This window comes from Elaeis guineensis, chromosome 2 (assembly GCF_000442705.2).
Source record: "Elaeis guineensis isolate ETL-2024a chromosome 2, EG11, whole genome shotgun sequence".
In the NCBI taxonomy this organism is placed as follows: domain Eukaryota; kingdom Viridiplantae; phylum Streptophyta; class Magnoliopsida; order Arecales; family Arecaceae; genus Elaeis; species Elaeis guineensis.
The window spans coordinates 121,827,302-121,854,921 of record NC_025994.2 but is presented as its reverse complement, the minus strand read 5'-3'; the positions used below and the strand labels follow the sequence as shown (position 1 = coordinate 121,854,921).

The 27,620-nt window shown below is 38.0% G+C and overlaps 1 protein-coding gene across 5 annotated transcripts; it reads right to left on the bottom strand.

Annotated features, from left to right (window-relative positions):
- Positions 1–3,260: 3,260 nt before the first annotated feature.
- LOC105038292 (uncharacterized) lies at positions 3,261–26,658 on the bottom strand. 5 transcript variants are annotated; one of them, XM_019853611.3, is made up of 18 exons: positions 26,421–26,561; positions 26,182–26,335; positions 21,936–24,356; positions 21,643–21,834; positions 19,608–20,067; positions 16,380–16,608; positions 15,436–15,600; positions 13,969–14,241; positions 13,622–13,867; positions 11,592–11,981; positions 10,076–11,449; positions 9,814–9,870; positions 9,183–9,611; positions 8,325–8,548; positions 8,078–8,211; positions 4,548–4,805; positions 4,295–4,464; positions 3,261–4,207 (listed from the first exon to the last, which is right to left on the bottom strand). In XM_019853611.3, exons 2-18 carry the CDS (start codon positions 26,210–26,212, stop codon positions 4,121–4,123), a joined length of 7,140 nt encoding a protein of 2,379 aa, XP_019709170.1. In that variant the 5' UTR covers positions 26,213–26,335; positions 26,421–26,561; the 3' UTR covers positions 3,261–4,120. The 5 variants fall into 5 exon arrangements, with proteins under 5 accessions (XP_019709170.1, XP_029119581.1, XP_010912358.1 ...); XM_029263748.2 differs by having other exon boundaries at positions 26,182–26,332; positions 26,421–26,541; XM_010914056.4 differs by having other exon boundaries at positions 26,182–26,655.
- Between the last annotated feature and the right edge of the window lie 962 nt (positions 26,659–27,620).

Below are 27,620 nucleotides of genomic sequence, written 5' to 3'. Positions count from 1 at the left end.
GTCGTGTGTCCACACACGCGCGGGCGCGCGCGCATATATATATATATATATATATATATATATATATATATATATTTATTTATTTATTTATTTATTTATTTATTTATTTATTTATTATTGGAATATTTGAAAAACTGATTCATGGGATTTTCTTTTTAGTAAAAGTCTTTTCTCTTTTCAATCTGACACGCACGTTTTACCCTATTCTACTTGTTCCATACAAATTATGGTAAAAAATAATGTGGACTCAACCAGTTGTTTTTTATTTGTATACTGAGAAGCAAAAGCTGGATTAAAATAAGCATAGGAAGATGTATTAAAAATTGTATTTCGTTCATTGATGGAGATTCACTGTCCGAATTTATATCTCTTATATTTTTCAAAAAAACTAAAAAATATAATTCACATTATTTTCTTATCCTCGTATCATGATTTATCAAGTAATAGTATATACTATATAGCATGCAAGTCCGTTTTATCTCATTTAATCATCCGTTGTTGTACAATCAGTCATCTATAATTGTGAAAAAATGATTGTACATACTATATTTTTTAAAATAATTTAAAAATTTTAATTCACATCATTTGCCACTTTTATATCATGCATAATTCTATCTAGCATGAATATGCATTTTTTATCTCATACTATCATCTATCTTTGTACAATATATAAAAGATAAGTGGTCAAATTGTAATGACTAGAGAGGATTCACATTCAATTAAAGTATCTTAAATAAATATGTAGCAAAAAAATTTGAAATAAATAATCAAAAAATAAATTTATGGCCCATAAAATTTTTAATATATATATGCAATAGAGGTGCTGCTATAAAAAAAAAAATACTTGAGATTGCTTGACAGATGGCTTTCATTATATTTATTGTCTTACTATTGGACAACCACCAAGTGTGTGTGTGTGTGGTCCCAAGCACGACCTATGTTGTTCACAAGTTGAGATTCTTTGTGGTGTATGTTTTGCACCACAGTACATCCCTGAATAGCCTCCATATCATCATCTGAAGGTGTATGGCTGTCATAGGAAGTCGTATTTGGCATCCAATATAACTCTTTCCATTCTCAAGAGTCGCAATAGCTGGATGATGTGATGCTATTCAAAATCATATGGCCTTTTGCAATGAAAAATACGCATTACAGATGAATTAAACCCCTACACTCACACTCAAGGCCGGTCCTAGGACAGGTTGAACTGGACAACCGCCTCAGATCCTGCATTGATGTTTCAAATTTCAATAGAATATAAGGATGACTTTTTACAATATTATAATAAAAAAATAATTAAATAAATTAATGATGAATTTTATATGTTGCTTAACGAACATATCTATAAAAAATTATGACATGTAGATTAATTTTTTAATGATAATTAATATTTAAAATATATTAATTTTTAATAAAAAAAATTATTTTTTTTATTTAATCCGAAATTTAAAAAATATCAGGATCGGCTCTGGTCACACCCCATCTCCGTTTTACATCGCAAAAGTTGCCAGGGAGTTGGAAAACCCCACAACCTACAGCGCAACCAGTGGAAACTCCCTTCGTGAAGTTGAGAACATGGGATGGACCTATTAAGATCACGCACCCATGCCTCTCTGCACTCGAGTCCGGAGTCCCCATGACCCATTGCTCAGGGGCCGCGAAGACAGACTTACATGTGACTAGGGAAACTCGTGCAATAAACATCCACCAAGGTGGAAGTACTCAAGAAAGAAAGCACGCGGGGAAGCAGTGCCAGCTAAAAAGCAAGAGACAAACCATCGCCAAGCAGCCCTTAAACCATCTATTTAAACGGGGAACCGAATCACCAAGGAACCCTGGCAAGAGTTGGTCGGGGCCAAAAAGAGTACTATTTTCCCAGGGCTTCTCTCACTAGCGCAGTTCGTAAAGAGCCAAAAGCAAGAAGTTCAATCAGCTGTAATGTTTAAGGTCACTATTGTCAGTATGTACAGCTTGGTTAGCCATACCCATCTTTGGAAGAATTTCCTTTATCTTAAGAAAGCAAGAGTAGTCCATCAACGAGCGTCCATGAATCTAAGTTGTAAAAAATGACGGAATTTCTGATGAGAGTTCGTCCATGGGTGCGTGCTTCACATGTGCACTCGTCACGATTTGCTTTTCCACTGTTGAACGAGCAGAGCGGTCTCTCCTTTTACAATGCTGATTGCCTATCCTAGATGCAGAGATACTAAATATATCAAAATTTCAGGTAGCAAAATTATAACTTTTGTGCTGCCACTCCATCAATTCTTAGCACATGCAGGATAACATGGAAAAACTGACATAGAACGACTCATCATAACCCTGCCTCGGACTCCAAAATACAGATCGAAAAGAAATTTTGAATGCGACAAAAATATTTCCATATTTGCTCAAGATAGGGAAAATAGGGTGGATAGAATTAAAGTGAGACGAGTTGGATCAAGTAAACCTACAAAAGAAATCCTTTTTTCCTACCTCACGGAAAGCATCGCATGTATTTAGATCGGGTTCGGAGCATATTGCATCATTACCTATATCCACAATGGGTCCGCTGCAGGTTAGATAAAACCCAATACCCATCCTATTAGGATTGGAGAGGATACCTGATAGTGCAAAGTAAATTGCCACCACTACCAGAAAAACATCCTAGCAAACGTGGTTCATATGACCTTTGACCACATCATCCTCATCCACCCACCGACCCCACTCCCCCCACCATGCAACCTTGAACAAAAGAGAAGAAACCGAATAATGAGCGTCAAAAAACCACGTGCCATCCGCGCGTCAAGAGAGGACACTAACGTCAGGAAACCACGAGTTCCACGTGTGAACAGAATTGGGCCTCTATGCCACCATGAAGCATTGGCCTACCGGATCAGTGCCGCCGATCTGACTGCCATAAGTATGAATGACCTGTTTCATGGTCAGCAGTCTGATGAGATACGCTAGTAGGTTCAAACCAACAATTCTGACCAACAATCGTGCCCAAAAGGAGAAAAGACTTGGCGCAGAAAATCCAATCCAGAGAATTACTTATTGAGCACGCTGAATACACTCAGCAAAGGAATAGGAAATGGAGGGTTACATGATTTAATCCTACTAGGAATATAGAACCTTGATAACACTCAAAACCCATCAGTCCTACCGATAGCAAAAGATCTGTCCCCAGTCTGGCTATGCACATGCAAGCTGACAGAGATTTTGTACAATAAGAAAGGTTTTTACAATGAACTGAGCAACCCCTACTTTGAGATCATATATACTCGATAATCAAATTGATAACAAAACAAGATGTTATAGACATGCTGCAGGCAAGAAAAGCAGATACAGGTACCAGTAGCAATGGTTAGGTGTTCAAGTTGTAATCAGTCCAACAGCAAATCTATGCTGGCTAAAATGTCCAGCTCCCATTGGTATACAATCCAATAAAGAATGTAATATAAGGTGGATCAAAATAAATTAGTCCAGGCGCTGCTAATCCGGCAGGTATTACCCCACAATAATGGCCTCACTGCATTTGCCGATTGTCTAAAAGATTGGAGACTAACTGTGGTTTAAGATGATATAACTGAGCCCACTGATAACAATACAACTCATTTCAGCAGCATTGAAAACATATTGGATATCAAAGATGTGAATACGAGACCATAAGAAACCACAGTTGCTGACAGGTACCTCTACTGAAGAAAGTTAGAATGTGGGACTTCTAAAGCTATAAAATGAGTTGAAATATTTGGACTTGATGGTTGAACTCCCAGTAACTTCCAAGAATAATACTGGATGAGATCTGAAAGGATTCTGGAGGCTTTCAAAGAAGCTTGCTGGGGAAAATCCATTTAACCCCTATTCAATCTGAAGGGTAATCTTTTCCTCTTTTAGTTTATATCAAACTTCGGTCTAAGAAATTAATTGAGCTGGACCAGTTCGACAGGACCATCTCCACTGTATCCAAGAAAACCATGGAAAGAGACTTCGATATTTGTCCTGGCAGACTGCATCATCGGTGGTAGATGATCTCAAAGGTTCTTGATGAAGCTCATTGGAGAAATCCATTCAACCCATAATCTGAAGGGAGATCTCTTTTCTTCTTTTAGATTTTATGAAACTTGCGTGTAAGAGATTATTTGAGCTGGACCACTTTTACAGAACCATCTCCACCACACGTAAGAAAACCATGGGAAAAAACTTGAATGTCCGTCACACCAGCCTGCATCATGAGTGGAAAGTTGGATCAGGCAATAACTCATTAACTGAAAAAGGCATAAATTGGAATCCTTCCTTCTAAAGAGATTACCCTCACAAAGCCTCTGGAGTTTGATTTAAGAAAAGTATGTCGCTCATGCAGTTTCTGCCAATTAAAAATTAATTGGGATCTTTTGGCATCCCAAAGTTTCACATCACCATCTTTGCTACCAGTTAAGAACAAGCTAGTATTCGGGATAGTTGAAATCCTGGTGACACTTGCTGCAGTCACACCAAGCAAAAAACAAATTAGCAAAGCAGCCAGTTTTCCAATAAAATGCAATTGAGAAAGGTAAGAGTTATACCTAAATGAGCCTTCGGTATATACCATACCATTCCATTGGCATTTTCACCATACTTGGAAGTCCCCGAGTTCATCTCATGCACAGTAGAGGGCAGGTAATCTTGCTCATTAGAATGCCTATGCCGCTTGGTCTTTCCAGTGGCAATGAAGCGGAAGTCGTGCAGCCCTACATCACCGCCTTTTCCCCCTGTTACTATTAGGGGTGAAATTGACCCACTTCCTACATCATTATCAAACACCGAAAGAGAACGAGCACCACCTTCATATGAAAAACAGGTACTTGCAATTAGAAGATGCATTGTTTAGGCAAATAACTAAGAATTAGATGCTTAAAAGAAAGAATTTATGAACCATGTCACCACTTGGCTCAACAACACATACACAAGGGGAGAATCAGATGAAACACAAGAATCAATTCATTTGCATGTTTAAAAGGTACAGTTCCATGATGAGCAACAAAGACAAGGAGATGCGATCATTAAAGAACCAGTCATCCACAAAAAGGCCTCAGGGAAAAGGTCTCCAGATAACACAAGAAGTCAGATTTGCAAAATGAGAATATAAGATTTTATCCATTGCAATCAAATATATCAAGAATTCAATTGCTATCCTTCTACAACACTCCTTCTAGAAGACGAGAGAATCATTGTGTACTTCAAAAAATAGCCAATTCCTCATTAACAATTTATATGAATAGTTGTATTGAGACAAAGAATGAATTAAATTGTTAAATCAATAATTGCTGTACAGAGTTCGAGAACTCTTTAATTTGCATATCTGCCCAATAGTTTTGTGATTGCGCTTCTTTAAACTATCTTGCTGATTTCTTAGGCCTACTTTTGCCAATGGCTGTGAAAATAGGGAAAGAAATGGATGACTTAATCCAACTGCATATACAATGCAAATCTCATGAATGCCTTGGAAAATGAAACAACATCCCCAAGCCATCCATTTGTTTAAATAAAGGGCCATGAAGAGTATACGCTAGCTCCCATCACAAAAAAGAAGAGCATATGCTAGGCACTATCTGTTTATCATTTGTTAGCAAACTTCCAAGCTTGATACAACATGCATTGATGCCATCAAATCTGTTGCCGATCATCAAGGTCGTGGAATTAATTGAAACAAATCCATGATGTGTCCCATGGATGAATAAAGATGGAAAATAAGGGATTTTAATCACTAAAAACTATATATCCATTAGACAAACATTTAACCGAGGATTTGATGATCAATGACTTTGTAGGGGTTGAACTAACACAATTCAAGGAAAAAATCCATGATCCGGGACTGAAAACTTTGCAAGATAAAAAGAAAATAAACAACTTGAACATGTTGGATAAAAGTTCTTAGCTCAAGAAGATCTTTACAATGAATCGCAAATTATTCATTAACTTCTCTTCCAACAAGGCACTTCCTGGTCAAAAGATTATAAAGAAAACAGAAACTTATTCAGAATTTTGCATAAAAAAGGAAATTTATTCATGAGATAAGAAATGTAGATTTTGAAAATTGATTAAAGCATGTTAGTTAATTTAACATCATACATGAATACCCGACTAAATTAAAGTCAAATCAGTCTTGTAAAGATTCATGTGATATGATGCAAAACCTCGCCCAAGAAGGCTAAGCTAGAAGGTGCTACTTGGGTTCCTTGGCTCTAAAAAAGTATCCAAGATCTTGTTAACAAACCATGACACAAGCCCAAACACAGGCTTGCATGGTCCTCACATAGTCCCCTCTTTTAAGCCCTAACATCTTGGACAGGCTAAGGATTTAAATCCAATTAAATCAAATCACAAACACCACGATTATCCCATGGACAGTTCCAAAAGAAATTATACTGTAGTTTCCCCTAATCCACATGGACCGTGGCTAGATCCCCTTTGATAGTATTTGTAACAATCGATGATCCCGATCAAAAAGGCTAGTCCAGAGGTTTCGTAACAACCTAGAACCTCACAAAAGAAGGCTACCCATGAGGTATTACTTGAGTTTCTTGGCTGTGTATGAGTACCCAGCATCTTGTAAGTGCACAAAAATGTAGGCTCAAAAACACACTCACATTTGGTCCTCACATCACACATGCATGCACACATGCACACAAAAACTTTTAGAGAAGTCAAGATGTCTCAAACCAACAAAAGAAATGCTCGGCAAGAGGGACATACACAACAATTTTTAAAATTTAAAGTCATAGGCTGGAGCCAACAAGTTTCTGCAATATAAGAATTCAGATTTCAGAATATAGTCCAAAGAATCTCAACTGCCTAAATTTCATAGATCTGGCTTTGCTCATGAAAGGTCTATGGTAGAGGTTCAAATTGTGTACTTCTTTCATGTGGAATCAAATGTTCTCTTTATCTATTCATTATATTTAACTTGTGGAACAAAATAATCAAAGCCTAGCTCATTTTACATGGCATACAATCATAGATCCATGTTATTATTAAGATGGAAGGTGCAACTCAACAAGCAAAATAAATAGGAAAAAAAAACAAAATAAGTAAACCCTACAGAAATTATTAGAAACCAATGCTTATGAAGGAAGAAAAAGCATAAAGAGAGCACTTAAATTATTGAGGACATGTATGCTATATCAGCGACAAATGTTAGGAATTAGTTATTATACGAGTAAATTTTCAATCACAAGGCTTCCATCAAGAAACAGCACTAAGCCCATATCTCTCTTTTTATCTAATGATAACTTATGGGTAATATTTAGAAAGATGCAATATTTCCTAGTATAATTAGGAAGCCTCATGGAAATTTATCCTCGGAACATTTTCACTGACTTATTCTTATGACATTCAATCTTCATTACAGATCCATTAAGCTGCACTCAGCATTTCCATAGGTCCTTACTTGATCCATATTTCTTCTAAAGATTGGAACACGGTTGGTTTAACCAATTATATTTCGTGTCCGCCATGTCAACAGTCTCAGCGTTAACACTATGTGGTCATTAGGAAAGTAAATTATAGTACACAGGCCGTGAACATTGATGGTTGGGCCATATCATGACAACAATTACAACTTCACTGACGACATGGACTTCGGGTCCATTTGGTCTAGTACTACCACCACTACCACCAAAGCCTTTTCCCACTAATTATGCCAGGCGGACTATAGAAAAACAACTTGAAGATGAGAGGGCTCAACAGAAAGAACAGATTTTATGACTGCTTGTCAAAAAGGTGTCAATGCTTTAGAAACTAGTGTCGAATTACAGTCAAGGCAATATGGGCAAGAGAAAGGCATTCCATGAAACAGATATGGCCAGCTGACGGGCAAAGAGAACTTATTCATTGTTGCAAATTAACAAGCTCGTGCAATTAAGGATTAACCCTCGAAAAAGTTCCATTGGATTAAAAAGTCTAGAAGAAGGTTTGAGATGATAAGGTTATGTTGGAAGCTTGCTTACATAAGCCAACAAGCTGAATGAAAAGAAAAGCAGAGGCAGATGATGTCTTTATCAAATGAAATAAATGGCAAAATAATATGCACTGTCACAACCAAGGCAATAAATACCTTCATGACAAATAATAGATGCTTGACATGTTGCTGGTGGAGCTAATGTGTCCCACACAACAACATTGATGCCATTTGAGTTACATCCAGCTGCAGCAATAATTGACCCACTTGCAGCCACATATGCAACATCCCTGAAACAATTTCCAATCTATTTAGAATAATCAGAAATTGAAAATATAAGATATTTCCAATGAGGTGTGTAGTTATCAAAGCAAAATCATTTTGGAAATACAGAAGTTCATACGATGCATGGTTGCTAAAGCAGATGGATGAGTCAGTGGGATGGACATTGCTCCTCCCTCCAACCTCAAGTTGCCATGTGCATACTGTGCCATCTAATGCAGCAGTAGCAAATCTGTGTCCACAACGGTCAAATTGCACGGCAGATATCGAGGCAAGCGCATAAGGTGGGGGAACATTAGCAGCAGGAAGAACACCATAGGTCGCCAAAGCTCTATCCTTACCAAACTGCACAGTTTGAAAATGCACATATAAGATTCAAAATATTATTTGGCATAAAATGATAAAGCAAATTGTCACAACATATAAAGAAGAGAAGCACAATACGCATATAAACCAAATTATAGTGACACTAATTATTTGGTTTCATGCTCTTTCCTTTCCATTGTTAGATCTACTACTTGCTACACAGTTATCATCATAAAATCTGCAAATCATCTTAAGGTTAAGAGGGTTGCTAGAAATAGAAAATATTAAAGGATAATTTATTACATTGTCCTTTTGTACATTTCTATGCAAGTATGTAAATAGATCAAAAATACAGACAGCTTACATGTCATTTTGCAGGCTTCCATTAATGCCTTGCGACCACCAATTGTCAGTGCACAACCATAAAAACTATTCCTAGGTATACAGATGCATTATCAAGAGGTATCTATATAAAGAAAATTTAACTTAATAAGAAAGATTTTGGATCACAAAGAACATCAAGGAAAATTCACTTGCATCCCACTACTATTAAATTTAATGTATGTTGGACATGGAAAAATTTGTTGAAATTGTCAAGTTCATATAGACAGACAATATACAAAAAATAATATGCATGTACATATTTATTTATGTACATATTCATTGAGTATACCTCCCAAAGGTAGACATGTGTGTTGCTAGACCCAACTAAAAAGAAAGGCCTTGAAGGATGACAGGATAATGCTCGGGTGCGAACGTTTTCTATTGTTGCTGGAGGGTCTATGGACTCATCAAAATCTTCTTGTTCCCCCCAGCCAAGACCTGAGGCTCCAATACCAGCATAACCTGGAATTCCAAATGCTCCACCTCCCGTTAAGTCTCTTCCTGGTCTTGCCAAAGAGCCTATGCCCACTGTTGCTCCACCCAACCCCAAGTGTGCCCCTCTTTTGCTCCCGAGACCAACACCTGGAGAAACATACGTAGGAATCGGCGTAGATTCACAACCAGCCCACCCATCTTGTGGCCAATCAGACTCTGACCAGATATAATCTGCTTGCTCTTTGAAAGGTTTTTCTGCTTTCCAGTTGAAGAAAAGAAGTCCCTAAAACAAACTCCATACTTTAGGTATAACATCTATATATGAAAATGAAGAATGTAATTAAACTTAAAGATGTGCACACATAGATATGCACAAACAACTGCCACAAGTGACAATTCTAAACAAGAAGAGGAGTTAGAAGGATGTATAAAATTCCTCTTGCAAAATGGATTGGAAAAGAATGCCTTGAATTTACAGAAGTTACCTTTCGGTTGCTTGCAAGCGCAACTTGTTGCTCATTGATAGAATTAAAACAAATTGCCTGTATGAAGAAGAAAAAATAGTTAACCATTACTTACAACAAATAGCTTTAGAGACATTTTCTCTTGTTATCTCCAGAAAAAAAGATTAATTTGCTGCCAATGCATCAAAAAATAATTCCTGCTATATTAGAACAAAAAAAAGTAAAAGGATTCTCATATACTAAATTTCCAACTGTTGAACATGTCTAACAATAAAGTGAATACCTCAAGAAGTTCGCCACTTCTCTTAGCAACTTCCTTCGGATTGTGAAAATAAGTAGCGCCTCTTGGGGAGCTTGGACATTTCCTTCTTGTTTCCACAAAACCATCTGTGTCCACGACCATGCCACTAAGAATTGATTTTGTTCCATCATCAGGAATGCCACCAGTGCTCCTATCTTCTATTCTATTGTTTGTTGAAGCACCATTTTCATACTCAGCAAAGAAATCCTTGTGCATATCTTTCCAGGATGAAAAGAGCTTCCTGCTAGTACAGGGAAAACAGGGAACTCTTTCTTTTATAAATTCTGCACAAATATCCTGAGGATTCAAAGAAATTTCCCACAACATGTTGAAAAAGGATTTCCTGTCCTCGATGGGCAATTGCGAAGTAGCAACTTCCTGATTTAAATAATGATGTAAGAAGCCTGGTTGAGACTGACTACACTCATTTAACCATACAATAGTAGGTATAGGTAAACCCTTTAGTGCTTTCCATCTAAGGAATGATGCAAGCTGTTTTACTAAAGAAGAGGAAACATAAGACAGTGAGGTTACTAGTAATTTCGCAACAAGAAGGGGGAATAGATTTATCAGATCCATGATACTGTTCTCATCTTTAGGCCTTTCTGTCACTGGGAGCTTGCTAAAGTGGTTTGTCATGGAATTTGACAGATGCATCCATAAACAAGCCCCTACAAGATGCCACTTTTCATCTTCTGGTATGGAAGGAATTAAAGAATCATTTTGTTCAAGCTGCTTTTGTTGGCAAATAGCATCAGGGACGCATCCCATGCTATCTCCTGGCACATCTTGAACCATCAACTCCGATGTCTGACGTAAAACTTTCATTAGTTCACCCGCCATACCTTCAAAAGATGACCGGCCATTGACAAATGCATTTAAAATTGGACGGATCATCAAGATGAGTCCTTTCAAATGTCTCCTAAACCAAGTGGATGAAAAAAACACACAAAATTCAACGAGATCAAGAACAGAACGGGAATTTAAAGAAACACCTTCTGTAGAATATTCTTTATCACACTGCTTTAAAATTGACCTGAAGATCCTCAATTGGTAGATTATACTTTGCAGAACAAAATCCCTAGGATGAACCAGACCATACATGTCCTTTTCACATGTGAAATCTCTGTTGTAAACCAGCTTCAGTACAGAATCAGAAAAACAGCAGAAGACAACATATCGAGCAACAAAATAGGATATTTCCCGGCTTGCCTTCAAAAGCAGCCTGGAAAGAGCAGGATTTAAGAAAGAACTTAGAGGACCATGATGATCATTTTCATCTTCCTGAGAAATATTGACTTGTAGCATTAGGTATCCAAGAAATAATAATTCCTTGTTGCAAGCAAAAATTAGGATCTGTAGAGATAAACAGTGAGTCAGTGCCAAGAAAAGAAATAAATCTTTGAAAATAAAAGTCATTAATTGACGAGAAACTAAGCATGAGAAAATAAATTAATGTAAAAAGCATATAAAAGGTCTCGGAGTTACATCATATTACCATGTTGGCTAAGTCAACTGAATTCAATGAGAACTTCTGCTCAAACGTGAACAATAGCGTCTTCAGGTAATGTTTGAACTCTCCTGTCTGAGTTTCATCTTGGCAAGTATCATGCTCCTTGTAGATAATTAATTCTCTGGACGAGACTAGATTACTGGGAGGCCATCTTGGATGATCCCTTAGCACTTTTGATATGTATTGCAATGCCATATTTAACTTAACATTAGATTCCAATTTAAGAGCCACATCTCCCAGTAGCCAGTTGCACGCACCACTTGAGAAAGGATTCAGTATTCCATGAAAGATCTTATGACTTGCAATATCTATCAAACTGCCTCGATCTTTACCCTCAATGATTAAAGAAGAGGATAAGCACTCCAATGCTTCAAGCTTCGCAAAAAGAAAGAATACCTGATCAGTCTTGAGGAACAAATTGGAGCACTCTATACAAGCTACTGGACAGAAAACTATGACTCCACCAGTGCAACAATGTCTCATTTTAATAAATGGTGCTACAAGGCAGTGTAAGAGCAATAGCACTATGGGAATTACTAAGAAGACCAGCTTGTAGCTCCATGCACATTATCATGTATGTCGTAAGCCATTTGAAAAGACTTTCATGTAAGTTGTCAAAAAAGAGGAACCTGCTTAACTTGTTGTTGCTATAAAAGATGGTTGTACATGAGATCTAATGACATATGGCAGTAGGAATTGAGTGTGATTTATGAGCTTCTAACCATTTGTGAACAGCTGAGAGAACATATGGGACATACAAAGTATTAGCATGAAGATCAATTCAGTATTTATAGATTACGAACTAAGAGACAACAATATAGTCAGCCATAAACCATCTGCATCCTCTTTTAACACCGACAAAATAGGGGAAATTCACAATCCATTTAAACAAACAACTTCATCTCATATTATTTCACTAAAAAAGTTAAAGCTCTTGTGCTCCATCTGCAGCAAACCCAGCTACACATACCTTTCAATCTACAACTATCACACACATCAAATTGCATTTTTCTATTTATATATCTGTCTGTGTATACTAAACTGCTTTTCCCACCAAACCACTTAATTTGTAAGAAATAACCACCAACTTCAAAACCAATTACATCTAAAGGCTTATCAGATCCCTTTTCACCCATTATCATTCTATTACCTAGAGTTGCATCCTCAACCATGTTTTTTAATGTGTACCTCTCCACCTCCATAAGATTTTGGTGTTATTCCAGCATCTCTATATGAAATTCAGCTCCTTTTGCATCCCTTATATTTTCTACAAATCAGCCTATGCATAACTGAACACCAGAAGCCAAACAATCCCTAATTCCACCCTATAAATGTACCACCCTCCAAGTCAGCTCTACCCCTGCACTGCCGCCCTTCTCTTCTCAACCTCATTTTAGTACCTTATCATATCAAAGCTCTATGCAGGTGCAGTTCTGTAAACTCAACATGTGTTGCATCATTGGGCCACAAGATGCAATGCATATGAACTTGATCTGTAAATAGTGGTCACCTTTAGCCTCTTCCCCCAAGTAGGTAACCTTTTTTCTGTCACCAAGCCAAAGATCAAAAGTAACCATAATAATCAAGCCATACCCAAGTTATGTGCATGCTGAAGTTATGATCAACACAAAAGCAGCCATTCTAAATCAAAATTCACCTGCCCTCAAACAACTTTTCTTCTCTTGCCAACATTTCAATCCCCAACAACGACCAAAAGGATACATCGGCTTCTGGCAAACCACATCACACCACATAAATGACATAATGATGTGTCTCAAATTCCAGGTTAAACACATGCCCCCTTCTCAAAATAACAAACTTAACATATAAACAAACATATTACTATATTCCATATGTACATGTTCTCGTGATTATCCAACAGTTCTTCCATATCAAAAGTTAACAATACACATATAACCTAGTCAGATGCAGCAGATGTCACTATTCTCCACATTTCAATTGCCCAATCATCATGAAAAAGACAAGTATGCGAGTTTCAGCAAGAAAAAACTTACAGGGAGTCCACATCTGTCCAAGGCTTTTGCAGCCAACAATCTTCCAAACTTGGACAGCATCATAGCCAGAACATCACCAGCAGAATTTCTAAAACTATTTTTGGCTGCAAGTACTAGACAGTATCGACCAATATTTGGGTCTGAAAAGGCAGGACGGTCACACAGAGTTACAGACTTATCAATCAGTAACTCATTGTGCAAATCAAATAGTACCTTGACTGAATCAGAATAATTCCCTAAAGTCCACTGCAGATACAAAATGATGTTAGCAAGACACTGCATATGCAGTCACAAAAAGAGTTATGTGTGGGACAAAATAACAAATATGAAGTGTATATTGTCCATACTTCAAATAGGCTGGAAAGCCAGTAGTCGCCTTTCTCAATAGCATTAGGAAGCAAAATATTTGATATAAGCTGACGCTCTAGTGACCCTCCATAACCCTCAACAAGTCGACAAATGACAAGAGCAAGCTGTTCATCCCCAAGGTTTTTTGCACAGACAGTGACAGCAGAAGAAGGATCACCTCCTAGCAGGAAAAATGCTATGGCAAGCTCCAACTGATGTCTTCCCATTAAAACGTAGGCATTCTTTAGTGCAGCAGCTTTATTTTTTTCTTCCTAAAGAAAATGAGCTATGCAATTCAGTAGCAGTGCATTCTCAAATAAGACACAACTATGTAAAACTCTTTGAACAAATACAAAAGATCTTAAACAAGCAGCAGGAAGTGAGCATAATTTAATGAGATTAACATTGACAATTTAACTATCAGTAAAAATAACGAAGGATGTTTGTATCTTAGCAGTCATTTTAGAACGTTACAAACTCTTACAATAGATGCAGCTACAAATACTTCTGCTAACAACTAAGCCTACAGCTAAGGTCCTTACCTATTCATGAACTGGATATTTATAAAATAGTGTGAACCTCTATCAATTAGTTCTGATTTTTTTTTTTTAAATACATAGCAATACCCAGGATTTGAACCTTGAACCTTCTGAAGGGCAAGCACCATTAGCAGTGTAGTACCGTCACCTATGTTGGTCAAGTATGGAGTCCATACGATATCATACTATATCATACCAACACCCGACATGGTACTCAGCTCCACGCCCAAACCCCTATGCTTCAGCTAGAGAGGGAGGGAGGGAGGGTGAGAGGGGGGCATGAGCATATGGGTACTCAATGGTGCTGGTAGATGTGGTGGAGAAGCTGGTGCAGCATCAACTCAGTGGGGGATGTTGGGGAGGGGAATGCCCTCATAGCCCACCCTTATCTTGAAGGCCTCCAACAGCAGAAAAGGTGGATGTAGGCAGCGAGTCCATAGAGGATGCCAGGTAGGGCCATGCCAAAGAAGGTGGCGATGGGTATCGATCGAGAGAGGCAAAGAGAGCAAACCGGGGGGGGGGAGAGAAGATTAGGGTAGGGAATTGGGAATTTTTTACAAGAGGGACTAGTCACTAGATTCATCCCAGATGAACCAGGTCAGTACTACCCAAAACCAGGCAAACCGATCAATTCAGCCCCATTTGGTCCAGTTCAGACCGGTTCACCTCCTATTCCATTTTGAAAGCCCGAGCCATCCAATTCTAGGCTGGTTCTATTCAATATGTCCAAAACTAAGCAGTTTAGCCAACCTTGAGGCAAGCCTTAGGATTGAGGTGCCAAGCTACTGTGCTAAACATTGCTGGCAATTAGTTTTGATGAATCAAAGACTTGATTTTTCTGAACAATAACAATTATATTCATATATGGGCCTAAGAAGTAAAGAGTTATTGCTTGTAACATTGAAATTACATATTATGCTACAATACCTGGAAATTGCGCGATAGAAATCCAACCAGCAATTTATCTTTCTCATCTTTACTAATTTTAAAAAGGCCAGCCAAAACCTGAAGTCGATTCAATGCTAAATATAAAAGCGCACAGTCCTTTGGGTCCTTTTTCTTCAGATATTGCAATCTTGCCAATTTCTCCATCTGTATGTTTAAACATACCTAATCAGCTTGACACAATCCAAACTGCAGTCGTAAAAGAATTGATAGCTTACAATACTCAAATTCTATGCACAGGTTATTGAAGCAGTGGTTAGCAAGTGCTAGTATCATAGTGTTAATCACAACAATGCTTCATGAGGACAGCAAATATTAAAGCCTGGGCCCAATCAAACTTAAATGGCTTTTTCTGTTGCCCAAGTACAGAAAACCATCCAAAACTTGAAGCATGTAACATGCGCAACCTTATATGAAAATTAACACAGACCTATTGGTTCTTATTCTAGATATTATTCTATGATCATCTGTTTTTCCATCACTCAAATAAATTTTGTCAACAGTGATAATGATCCAGAAAAAATAAATGCCTAAGAACAGCAAAAAATGGAAGAAAAAGAATTTGCTGGCAAGCAGAAAAAACAGACTGAACTAACTACAAGCTTAAAGAAATACTTATAATAAGAAAATAAAAGAAAATAAACACAAGATAACCAAAACAAAAAAAGTAGCCAACAATCTTTATGATTGGCTAATCATAAATGTAGCAAACAACAGCAGGAGCTGATTGACAGCTAGAATCACTTGGTAACATGATTTTTTTTTTTTTCTTGTAATCTCCTGTGCAATTCATACGCTTCAGCCCCTCTGAAAAACCATGCACTGTAAACCAAATTGGTAAAATTACATAGTAGCCTCAAAAGTATTCAAGAAATTGATAAAAGAACAAGCATTAATTGTCAAAGTTGCAAATTGTGCATTCCTACCCTTGTTCGTAGTTGGGATGCATTCATATACCAGATTCCTACACCCAAATTTCGCATTTCTATCCAAGATGGTTCTGCAGATAAAACAGAATTCAGCAGATCATCTTGACAATCAGACTGGAAGGCCCATGCAACCAACCCAGAGTCAACAACAAACTCTTCTGCAGCAGCCAATCTCCCATATTTTCGAAGAAAATATAGATGTTGAAATCGCACAGCAACCCAGAACCTTGAGAGAAGTAAAATAATGTAATTATCATAATAAGTGATAAATTTGTGAGTACTTCGATTCTTCATCTTTGCACTAGTAATGATAAAAGAAATGCATGACATGTATCGACAAGTGTACATGATTCAACATCTCACATGCAACAAAATAGTGAGACTTTAAATAAAGCAATTGAAAAGAATTTAAAGATAACTCTTAATAAAGGGTTTAGAATTTAATAGATTAAGCCCTTCAGAGACAAACAATGCGGGTACTAACAAGTTGGTTACACAAAACTAGATTCAAGGAAGTTTGAAAGACAGACATCGCATATAAAAGAAGAACCAGATATGCCACAAAAATCATACGCATTTAGTTAAAGAGAGGAACACCATTTCAAGGACATTGTTTTGTGAAGAAGGAATAGGGAAGCATTGGAGATCAATCATATCTAGGCTAAACTAAAGTCAGATATCTGCCAAAAAAAAATGGGGGGCTTGGGGTGGGGGGCGCCTTGGACTGTAACAGAACTTGCTAGGGCAACTAAAAGACCGCAGAATGTTTCTCAGTCTATAATGCTTTAGATGCAGCTGTCAATGGCAACAGCTTAATATCCAAGAAGCAGGCAAATTACAGAGAAAGCATAAAAATACTTAAATTTAGATTAGAAATTACATTAATAGCCTAGAATCTGTATTTCGAGATTCAATGTGAAGTCATTTCCTCTCAACATTGGTCCTTAACAAGTAATAGCACTGCAATTAGGTGAATTTATATGACACACTAGCAGTGTTTTGAAAGGCATGCCTAGGTGCTTGCACAGGTGAAGCACGACCCCAACACCTCGCTTCTACTGAGGCAAGACCCCTTTAAGCGGGCATTGGAAGGGCACTAAAGGCACACAAATTTTTGCCGAGGTGCAAGCAACCAGGGACATGCTACGGCATACCTCAACAAATTCTAAAACATGTATCTAAATTAAATAAGTAAAGAAAGGATCTTCGTTGTTAAATATATTTTAAAGGATCTAATCATTATAATTTATATGTATATTGATACTTTTGGCCTCACTTTGTCAAGGCATGCGCCTTGCATTGTGCCTTGCAGCTAGGCTCCAAGAGGCCTCGGCACCTTATAGCACCTTGAGCCCTTTGACAGCTATGCATGCTAGACCAGATGGCACAAATGGCTGCTAAGCTACTCAGTCTAGAACCTAGATAAAGGCACACGACACTTAGCAGCAAGGTCTTCTAAATTTGCACCGAACCAGCAAGTTTGAGGTGTACAAAACTAGACTTGTTGATTATCAACACGGTTCATCCCATCTGTTTGGAACATACATTTTTTTTTTATATATAAATTTCCAACTAAAGTTGGCAAATGGTTTGTTAACTTCACTCAAAAGAAAATTGGCAAACTATATGCTGACTTTAATTCGAAATTTACCCAAAAAATTAGGGCATCCCTACTTTCAAAATGAAACAAGGGAAGCCCCTTATTGATGAGGGCGTTCAAGTTCTCTCTCAGCCTCTCTCCCCTCCCTCTCCCTCCCACCTCTCTCTTTCTTTTCTTCCAGCATTTTCGGAACCGTCCCGAACCGGCCGGTTCGGAGCGTGCCAAACCGTACCGATGGGGAACCGAGACGGTTCCGACGTGGAAAACATCACATGCCGGTGCCAAAAAAGAAAAAAGAGAAAAAGAGGAAAAGAGAGGAAGAGAAAGAGAGAGGAAGATAAAGAGGGAGGAGGGGCCGTCGGAAGACCTCCAATGGGCCATCGTAGCCGTCGGGCGGCGTAAACACCTCTTGCGGCTCCACGACGTGAAACAGAGACGATCCACCCCTGTTTTTCGTATTTTTTTTAAAAAAAAAATTTAAATGAAGCCGGCATAGGGTTTACCGGCTTCACTTAAGTGACGCCGGCAAACCCAATATTGGCTTCATTTAAAAAAAAATTAAAAAAATACGAAAAACAAGGGCAGATCACCCCTGTTTCACGCCGCAGGGGGCGTAAACGCCGTCCGCGGGCCACGGCGGCCCACCGGAGGCTCTTCGACGGTCCCTTTGGCGAACCCCCTTCCTCTTTTTCTTTCTTCCTCCCTCTCTCTCTATTTCTCTCTCTTTCTCTCTTTCTTCTCCGGTTTGGCTCCGTTTTCCTTCGTCGGTTCGCCTCGATTCAGAACGAAACAAGGACATGCCGAACCGTACCGCCAACCGGCCAATACGGCCACCGGTACCGGTTCCGCAAACCTTGTTTTCTTCTCTCTCCTCCACCTCCTCCTTCAGCTCTCCCTATTCAGTACACCCTGAAACAGTACACAATACAAACCCGTACCATGCCGGACTGGTCACCGATCGATAGCCCCTCCAATACCAGTCGATGGACCTTGCTTAAAAGGTAGAATAGATTCACTAGAGAGGGAAAAGTGGTCAAGACTGCAGTGCTCTGTAGTTGGTGCGCTATCGTTTAAGCTCTATCAAAAATATAATTGACTATAAACAGCTAAATTTCAGAAAATGCTACCATATAGAACAGTATGGAAAGCCATTTTCTTCACCAATCACTGGGCGGTCCTAAAACCAATAATGTGGAATGGATGGCCTCCCATATTTTATACATAAGATTAAATGCCTCTAGAAGTTCAGTATATTCAAGAATCAATGACTAAATTATTTTTCATTCAGATGCATGCTAAAGACATGATACACATACAAGCACATAAGCACATATAATATAAATATCAAAATTTGTTTTTTGTTTTTACACATATTCATGCATGCATGCATTTCCAGCAAAATTTTACCCAATCAAAAAGCAATTATAAACATCCATCAATTGAGAATGGAATATAATATATTTTGCAATAAACGGCCATACCAAATAAAAGTATCTTCATTAATATGTCCATAAAGTTCAATAGGATAAAAAATCACTAGGTCATGCTATCTAAATCTGAATTGTCTAGGTTTGTAAAAGCTCACACAGATATGTGTCTGACAAGGCAGTTAGTATCCAGCATACCTTCGCCCAGGTTCATCAAGACTTTCATAGGCAGAAGCATGACTTGAATCACCAACTTCACCCAGAAGATCAACAATTGCAAGGATTTGGGTTCTTTCCACATCTTTAATGGAAGCAATGTCATGGGTGTTCTCGAGAGCATAGATGAACTCGGATTTCCAAGAGGGGGCAGTAGAAATATTTTTAGGAGCATTAGCCATTGAATCACCTACCATAGACCAGCTTATTTTTCCTTGGAACTGCAAACTAGATACTTCAGAACTAACATTTTGACCCCATTGCAACCTTTTATTGCATAACTCTTGAGAGATAGTATCCTCGGAATATTTAGATAAATGAATCTCCAGAATGTTATGGCACAATATCTGATTATTGCCCCCCAGAATAGTAGTGGAAGTTCCATTAGACTTGATAGATTCAATCAGATGCTTCAGAACAACTTGTGCATGTCTCCAGTTACCTAGACATGGGTAGGATCATTCTTTAGATGAAAGTAACATCAATAACAGATCAGAGACTTACATAAAGTCAAAAGTAAATGCCTCTCTTTCAAGGGGCAAAAAGGACAAAAAAGGACAAAGTTAATAAAGTAAATGCCTCTCTTTTGGAAAGAGCTTAAAGCTGCAGCTGAAGAACTTGTCAGTAAATGGAACTGTACAATTCACAGTAGAAGAAACAAGCTCATGGTTTTTGTATTATCCTATGCTTTGATCAGCCAAATGATCACAAATAGCACAGGTACATGCATACATACATATGTGTGTGTGTATATATATGCATGTGTGTATGTGTGTAAATCTCAATTACCTTTGTCTCTATCTGCAAAACACACCCCCCCTCCCCAGCCCACCAACCTGTTTCGCTCCCTCTTTCATCCCTACCTAACTCATCAAGAGAATTTGACAGACAACTGGTGATCTCATCATAATTATGACTGAACCAAGTAGGATGAGCATTTGTCTCACGAGTTGTATGTTTATATGCTCAATAGAAGATATCCAATTATGTGATGCATGTGACTGAATCAAGTGCAAAGCATATCCAATGGGTGGTAGCAATACCATCCATTTTATTGATGAAAGTAATACCATCCAATGCAATGTTCATGGATGATTCAAGAGAAAAGAGTATTTGATGGAAAATTTGGATTTTGTCAACTGCTGAAATGTTTAGCATTTATGAGTGTTATGATGGATGGCTTGTTTTTTTAATACATAATTAATGGACAGCTTAGATCAACCACTCTTTTTCCTAGAATCAAGATGTGGAAAATGGAGGGAAAAAAAAACATAATTTAAATTTTTAGAAATATGTTCTCTGCTACCCATGCATAAAGCACATAGTTTTATGTTAAGAGTCAAGTTGCATCATCAAATTTCTTTTCATGTCAACTGATAAAAGCAATCACATCTTCCTATTGGCCTTATTGTTCTTTATAATCACATCGATCAATAGATGCGCTTGTGTCACCCTATTAGACTTGTGGGATCGATTAGTTTGAATCTACTTGGACTATCTTTATTTATATCAAACTGGAGAACACAATTCAGATTCTTAGCAAAATAAATTTTAAAGTAACTGGCCCAAAGAAGTAATTAATTTATGAAGGAATGACCAAACTTTTCAAATCACCTCCCATTTTATCCTATGCCGCATGCATGGTGGATGGTACTATAAATCATCTAGAATGCCTGCTGCATTAAATTATAAGGTGGTAGTTACCTATGAAAGAAAACAGTATGCATCTATCTTAACTCTCTTAGTAATACAAGAAATCATTACTTAAAGACTAGATAATAATAGATTATTATAATAAGAACAATAAATAAGCAGGTGCTATCAACCCAGTGATGCAGATGTCATGAGTATTTCGGGAAAAAAAAGAAAAAAATAAAATTGATAAGGGGCATTCTCATATCTTTTAAATATAAACTGATATACAATGCTAAAAATCTAATATAGAGATATGATGACCTGTCTTATATTCATTAACTAGCATCCAACTTTGTACAATTATCTGATAGTTACATGGTACCTGAATACAGACATTCGATAAGTGCCCTGGGGTGATAGACCACTAGATATGCACGCAGCCTATCTGCTATATCTATTATGCTGAGCAAACCCCTTTTGGTATCAGAATAATATTGTTGCTGGGACATCTCTGAACAGAAAGTGAGGTCCTTGAGGCCATTTTCCTTATTACTCGCATTTTCTGATGACTTTGCTGTGTCAAAAGAAAAGAACTTCTTTCAACATTAGTAACATAAGAATAGATTCTCTGCATTCTGCAAACATATATAACAAAATGATTTGCACTACACTTACTTTCTGCTCTGAATAACCACTGGCTTAAGACAGAAAGATGTTTCTCATGAACAAGCACAGGAGTCACCTTAGGTCCCCAAAGGAAATTTTTAGAAACAGGGTAAGAATGCAATCGTGCAAGGCAATACCAAACATGCATCTCCTTCAATCCCTCCAATTTTACCAGATTCTGGTCAGAAGACATTTTCTGAGAATATACATGGAACTCATTTGGGAGGCAGACTCCAAGCAACAACTGGCCATTACCAATGGATAACCAATTTATAGCAATAACAGGCCCATTTAATATTATTGCATCTTCTAACAGAAAACTCCCACTACCTATCAGGCATATAGGTTCCCAGATATGAAGCCTTGCAGTGCTATTATGACCATCCATGCTGACAGTTGCAATCTTACTATTATGAATGGATAAAGAAATTGCACTGACCGGGCCCTGATGTGCTGTGAACATACCGACTAGCTTCCAAAGGAGCCTCTCCGGCTCAGAATGAAGAGGAGATTCTGCATAAGACATTTTCCAAAGTTTCAAAGTGCCATCAGAGCAGCCTGTAGCCATGTCGTAACTAACAGAGTCGCTGCATAAACCACCACAAGAAGCTGCAGATTGTTGGATGGGTAGCATAGAATTATCCAAGGAAACTACAGCAACACTGGTAATCTGATCACAATTTTGAGGCGCTGGTAGGTCTGATGAGCCTGGGTAAATGGTAGTAGAGTACACTTGACTTTCAAAAGAACTAACATGTCTCCCTTCTTCTGAATCAGCAATGCCTTTAGCATCACAGCCACATTGACCATTGCTTCCAGATGGAGATTCAGAGTGCAGGGCAACTTTCCATGATAAAGCTTGAAACTTCGTTGTCCATACACAAAATAACAAGAAACTATTAGAAAGAAAAGATAACCCACATTTGGAAGCTAAAGGTGCTGAATAAATGTGATCTGGTGGTCCTCCATGATTACAGCCAGCAAAGGGAATTGTGAACATCTTCTGGCATAACACATTCTCCCCTTTTTCAGAAATTTTAACAATAAAACAATCGATTCCATAAGCATTTCCCAGGAGAAGGAATCGCTCATCATCCAAAATTGATGGTGCCCAGGTCAGACATGAATATCCAATATCAGTGGATAAATCTCGCAAGGTAACTTTCCCCAGAAGTTTCCATACAGGATGTACAACTGTTTGCATGCTCAAAGTGCAATTGGAGAAGGCAGAAAGGGACCAGAAAAGAAGAAAGCCATCAGAATCCAAAGAAACAGCAAGTTCAATTTCACAACTATATGGATGCAGAGCAACTTGTATGATGTTCCCCGTGTGTCCATCTTGATTTAGAACTCCACCTGAAAAACATGAAAGACTTCTTTCCTTACTGAGTTTACTTAAAGATTTATCCTCCCTATCATTTGGCAGGGGATTATATAACTGTGACCAATGAACTGAACTATTGGGCAACAACTGAAGCAAAGAGCAGACCTCAGGTGGGCCACAAAGCCAGCTCCTTGAATCAACAACTTTAACAAGGATAGGCTGGTCTTTAGAACTTGAGAAGTCAGACTCAGAAAATTTGCACCCTTTTAAGTCCACTATGTCTTGTTTTTTCCACAAAGTCACCCGTGGAGAACGTGTGGGGGCAATGTCATCAAGGCAATGGATTGCCCAGTAAGTAACAGAGGATCTAGGGCCCAAACTTATCAACCACTCACATTTGCCAATCTGACCATGATCAGAACCAGCGGATGATAAATACATACCATCTCCTTCACCTTTACAAATTACACCACCAAATTCAATTGCCCATTTTATGAAAATGTCTACTCCAAGAGTTCCCCTCAAACACTGGTTTATTTCAATTACTGCAATAACATGGTAAGATCGTCTTCTTGTCTTCAGATCATGTGTTTCCTTATTGAATTTTCTAGCCCTCCCATTGTCAATCTCGCTCCAGAGTCTTACAGTTCCATCCAAGCAGCATGTCAACAGCACATCCCTTGATGCAGGTGAAGCATCCTTTTCAAATTGTGTCCCAGTGAATGGCCTCCACTGAATCATTGAAACAGATTGAGGATGATGGAGCTGAACTTCTGTTATTCCAGAACTCCCATCATTGTGATAGACTGAAACACACTTATGTTCCTCTCTTGAGAAAGAGAATACTTCTGCATTTATTCCACTGGAGTGAACCAATGAATAAGCAGCTGTTGCTACAGGTCCTTCAGCAAACCAGGTTGCAGAAAGAAGAGATTGAGGCACCTTTGCTCTCAACTTCCATGCCATTTCCCAAGAGGTGCTCCTTCTTATCCATGAAACCACCTCAATACCAGCTGCAATCAACCCATCACCAGAACCTGTCCATTCGATGGCCTCTATAGTAAAGGTCACTGCAATGTCTACAGTCTGCTTCCAACAGAAAGAACCTGGAAACGTCAGATGTGCAATTACAGTTCACTTCCTATGAATTTATAAGTTTCAGGAGATTCCATGTCATAATTTATAGCAGTTTCCTTGATGAAGATTTCAGCTACCATCATTTGCTAAAAAAATAAACAATAAAGATATATCAGTGAGCAAAATGATTTACTATTTAGTCAAACTGTCATAATCCCGACAACTACAAAATGGCAACATGATCCAAACTACACAACATGGGAACTATAGGGAACATAAATTGAGATACTATCCACTTGACCTTTGTGGATGATGTGAGTGTTGCTTCAGTGATCTGCACGAAACTATTTCACTGGTAGAGGGAGACTATTTCATCTTAAAGAATGCAGTACATGTTGGACCAGTTACCCGCCATAGTGATACTCATTGCTCCTTAAGATAATACAAAACAACACTCAAACTGCAAGACCTAAATGAGATTGATTGTTTAACGGTGGTGGAAATGTGGCCTACTAACAAAAAATGTTAACATATATTGAAAGGTATAGAGAACGGAACAATTCAAAAGCAAGGTTTCAAATTTGGTGGGATAGAAGTGTTCCGGTATCTCTGGGACACCCTGCTGTCCTGTCCCATCCCATCCCGATAGCTATTTGATCATGCATCCCAATAGATATTCTTCATCTCTCTCCTTCTTCTTTCTTTCCTTCCTTCTTTTCCTTCTTCTTCATCTATCTTCCTCTCTTTCTCTTCCTTATTCTTTTTTTCTTATCCCTTTCTTACTTTCCTTTTCTCCTTTTTTTTCTTCTTTCTCTTTTCTTTCTTCCTTCTTTCCTTTCTTTCCCTTTTCTCCTTTCCTTTCTTGCATTTTTCTTCTTCTTCTTCTATCTTACACGTTTTACCTTGCATCTTCTTTTATTTTTTTCCTCTTTCTTCTTCTCCCCCTGCATGGATAGGTTTTGGAGTCCCGACCCCGTCCTAGTCCCATTTTCTCACAAAAATGGGATGAGACGGCTAGGATGCCGTTTGTCCCACCGGGACATAAAACCTTGTTCAAAAGTCTGAAGGTGTACAGATCCAGAAGAATAGGACTATAGGAACAATAGGCTCAACAAAATAGAAACCAAGAAACATGATAAAGAAATGGAGTTGGGTAATATTAACTCAGTAGACACTAGAAAGACAACCTTTTGCAAAGTTTGCACTATCAAGATGAAGATATAAGATTGATCATTTATGTGCAGGAAAATTAGGAAATGCAGAGAATGCATACACTAAGAAAACTTGAGTAGAATGATTAAGGATAGAGCAACGCAAGGCTAGTTAACACACTTTAGCCATTTGGACTATATCCTATAACTGATGAAAAACAAGAAGTTGCATGTCCAAGGACGCCATGAACAGAGTTCGTCAGAAAGCAATCAAGACATAGTAAACAATATGGAGCCAGATCCACTGGAAAATAAGGCATCAGTGGAGTTAGAAGCTATTTGAATAGTTTTCTTTTATGGTAGATAGCACTGATATTAGGTGCCGCGTTGATTCTTCAACTACTCCCTTATGGCATGCATTCCTGAGCTCGAATCGAAGGAAATCTTTAGATTTTCCCATTGATAGACTAACAATCACATCAAAGAAATCACCATATAAGGGTATCCGAACCAGAAACAAACTCCAAGAAAGATCAATAAACGTTTTAGGGGACAAAATTACAAACTACCAACATTCAAAAAAACAACCGAGAAATAAAGAAGGATACAATGGACTTATAGCAAGATTTGACACCTTTTCCTGGGGAAAAAGAGTCAGTTCTTGAATTCTAAAGAAAAGAGGCAAACAGGATCTTTCCCTTACCGGATTCGTTGTCAAGGACCGGCGAGTACATCCAGATGCTATTCCCTAAGGCCGCCGCGATCTCTCCTTCGGACGGGTGGGCAGGGCACCAGGCGACCGCGTTCACGGCTGCGGGGCCGTCTCCGGCAGCGGAGACGGGCGGGTCGATGACCTGCTGGAAGAAAGGACCGACTAGGGTTTCATGGGAGGAGAGAGGGGAAGGGAAGTGGGAGATGACGAGAAGAGACGCGGCGCCGTACGCAATCCAAGAGGCGCCGCCGAAGTCCGGCAGCCAGTCGATAGCCGACGCACGGCGGTTGGGAGCGGGGGGGATCAGCTGGGATCGGACGAGAGGGAGAGGGAGGAGATCAGCGATATCTTCGTCTCCAGCGGGGCCTTCGCCGTCCTCCGCCGCGACACGGCGATCCTCGGGCATCTTGGTCTCCGCTGGACTAACGGAGGAGTTTGGGGTTGAGCGACGAAGGAGCACACCGACTGTGGTAGATGATTTAATCGTGCACGGTATGGTGCGCCGCTGGTCCGCGTTAATCGTGAAATTTCGTATTGAATGGCGTCAAGATTCGTTAACGCCGATATCCCAAGGAATCTGTTTTGAAACGTTCCCCAAAAAAAAAAATCTGCCTTCGTTGTTTGCCCGGCTCAGTAATGAGCAAAGTAACGACAGCTTTAGCAATGATCTTTCTCTAACTCCCCGGTTCCGGTTTAAATGATATAATATAATATAATATAATATAATATAATATAATATAATATAATATATATATATATATATATAATATAGGGTAAATCAATGAAAACTCTCTATTTGAATTTAAACTTACAAATAGCTTATCAGTTGAGTTTCATTTAAAAATAACCCTCAAATTGATATAAATGATCAAATTATCTCTGTACTTATAAACCAATATTAAAATAACACTGTGATATTAGAAAATAGTACTGTCCTATTATACAATAATACTATTTTAGTATAAAATAATACTGTCTTATTATCATGTAAGAATATTACAAAATAATATTTTTTTATTATAATATAATATTATCTTATTATAAAACAGTACTATCTTATTGTAATATAATATTGTTATAAAATAATACTATTTTATTATAAAACAGTACTACCATATTATAAAACAATATTATGATATTAGAAAACAGTGCTCCTTTATTATAAATCAGTACTGCGTTACGTATTATAAAACAATACTGCGATATTAGAAGATAGTATTGTCTTATTATAAATCAGTACTGCATTATTATAAAATAATATTATCTTATTGTATAACCGTACGAGAGTATAAAAATATAACGACCATTTCAATTAAAAAAATAAAAAAATATTTTTAATTTATATTTAAATTAAAATTTTATTTTTAATTTAAATTTAAATAAAAAATTATTTTAAATTTGAAATATAAAATGATGATTTTTATCTAATT

Bases quoted from the DNA above. Each gene is read 5' to 3' on its own strand.
- LOC105038292 (XM_010914056.4), bottom strand. From the start codon at position 26,596: ATGCCCGAGGATCGCCGTGTCGCGGCGGAGGACGGCGAAGGCCCCGCT. The intron at 20,068-21,642 runs GTACCATGTAAC...ACCCATGTCTAG, and splicing joins TATCGAATGTCTGTATTCAG to GTAACTGGAGACATGCACAA. The intron at 16,609-19,607 runs GTATGCTGGATA...ACTTCTCTCAAG, and splicing joins CTTGATGAACCTGGGCGAAG to GTTCTGGGTTGCTGTGCGAT.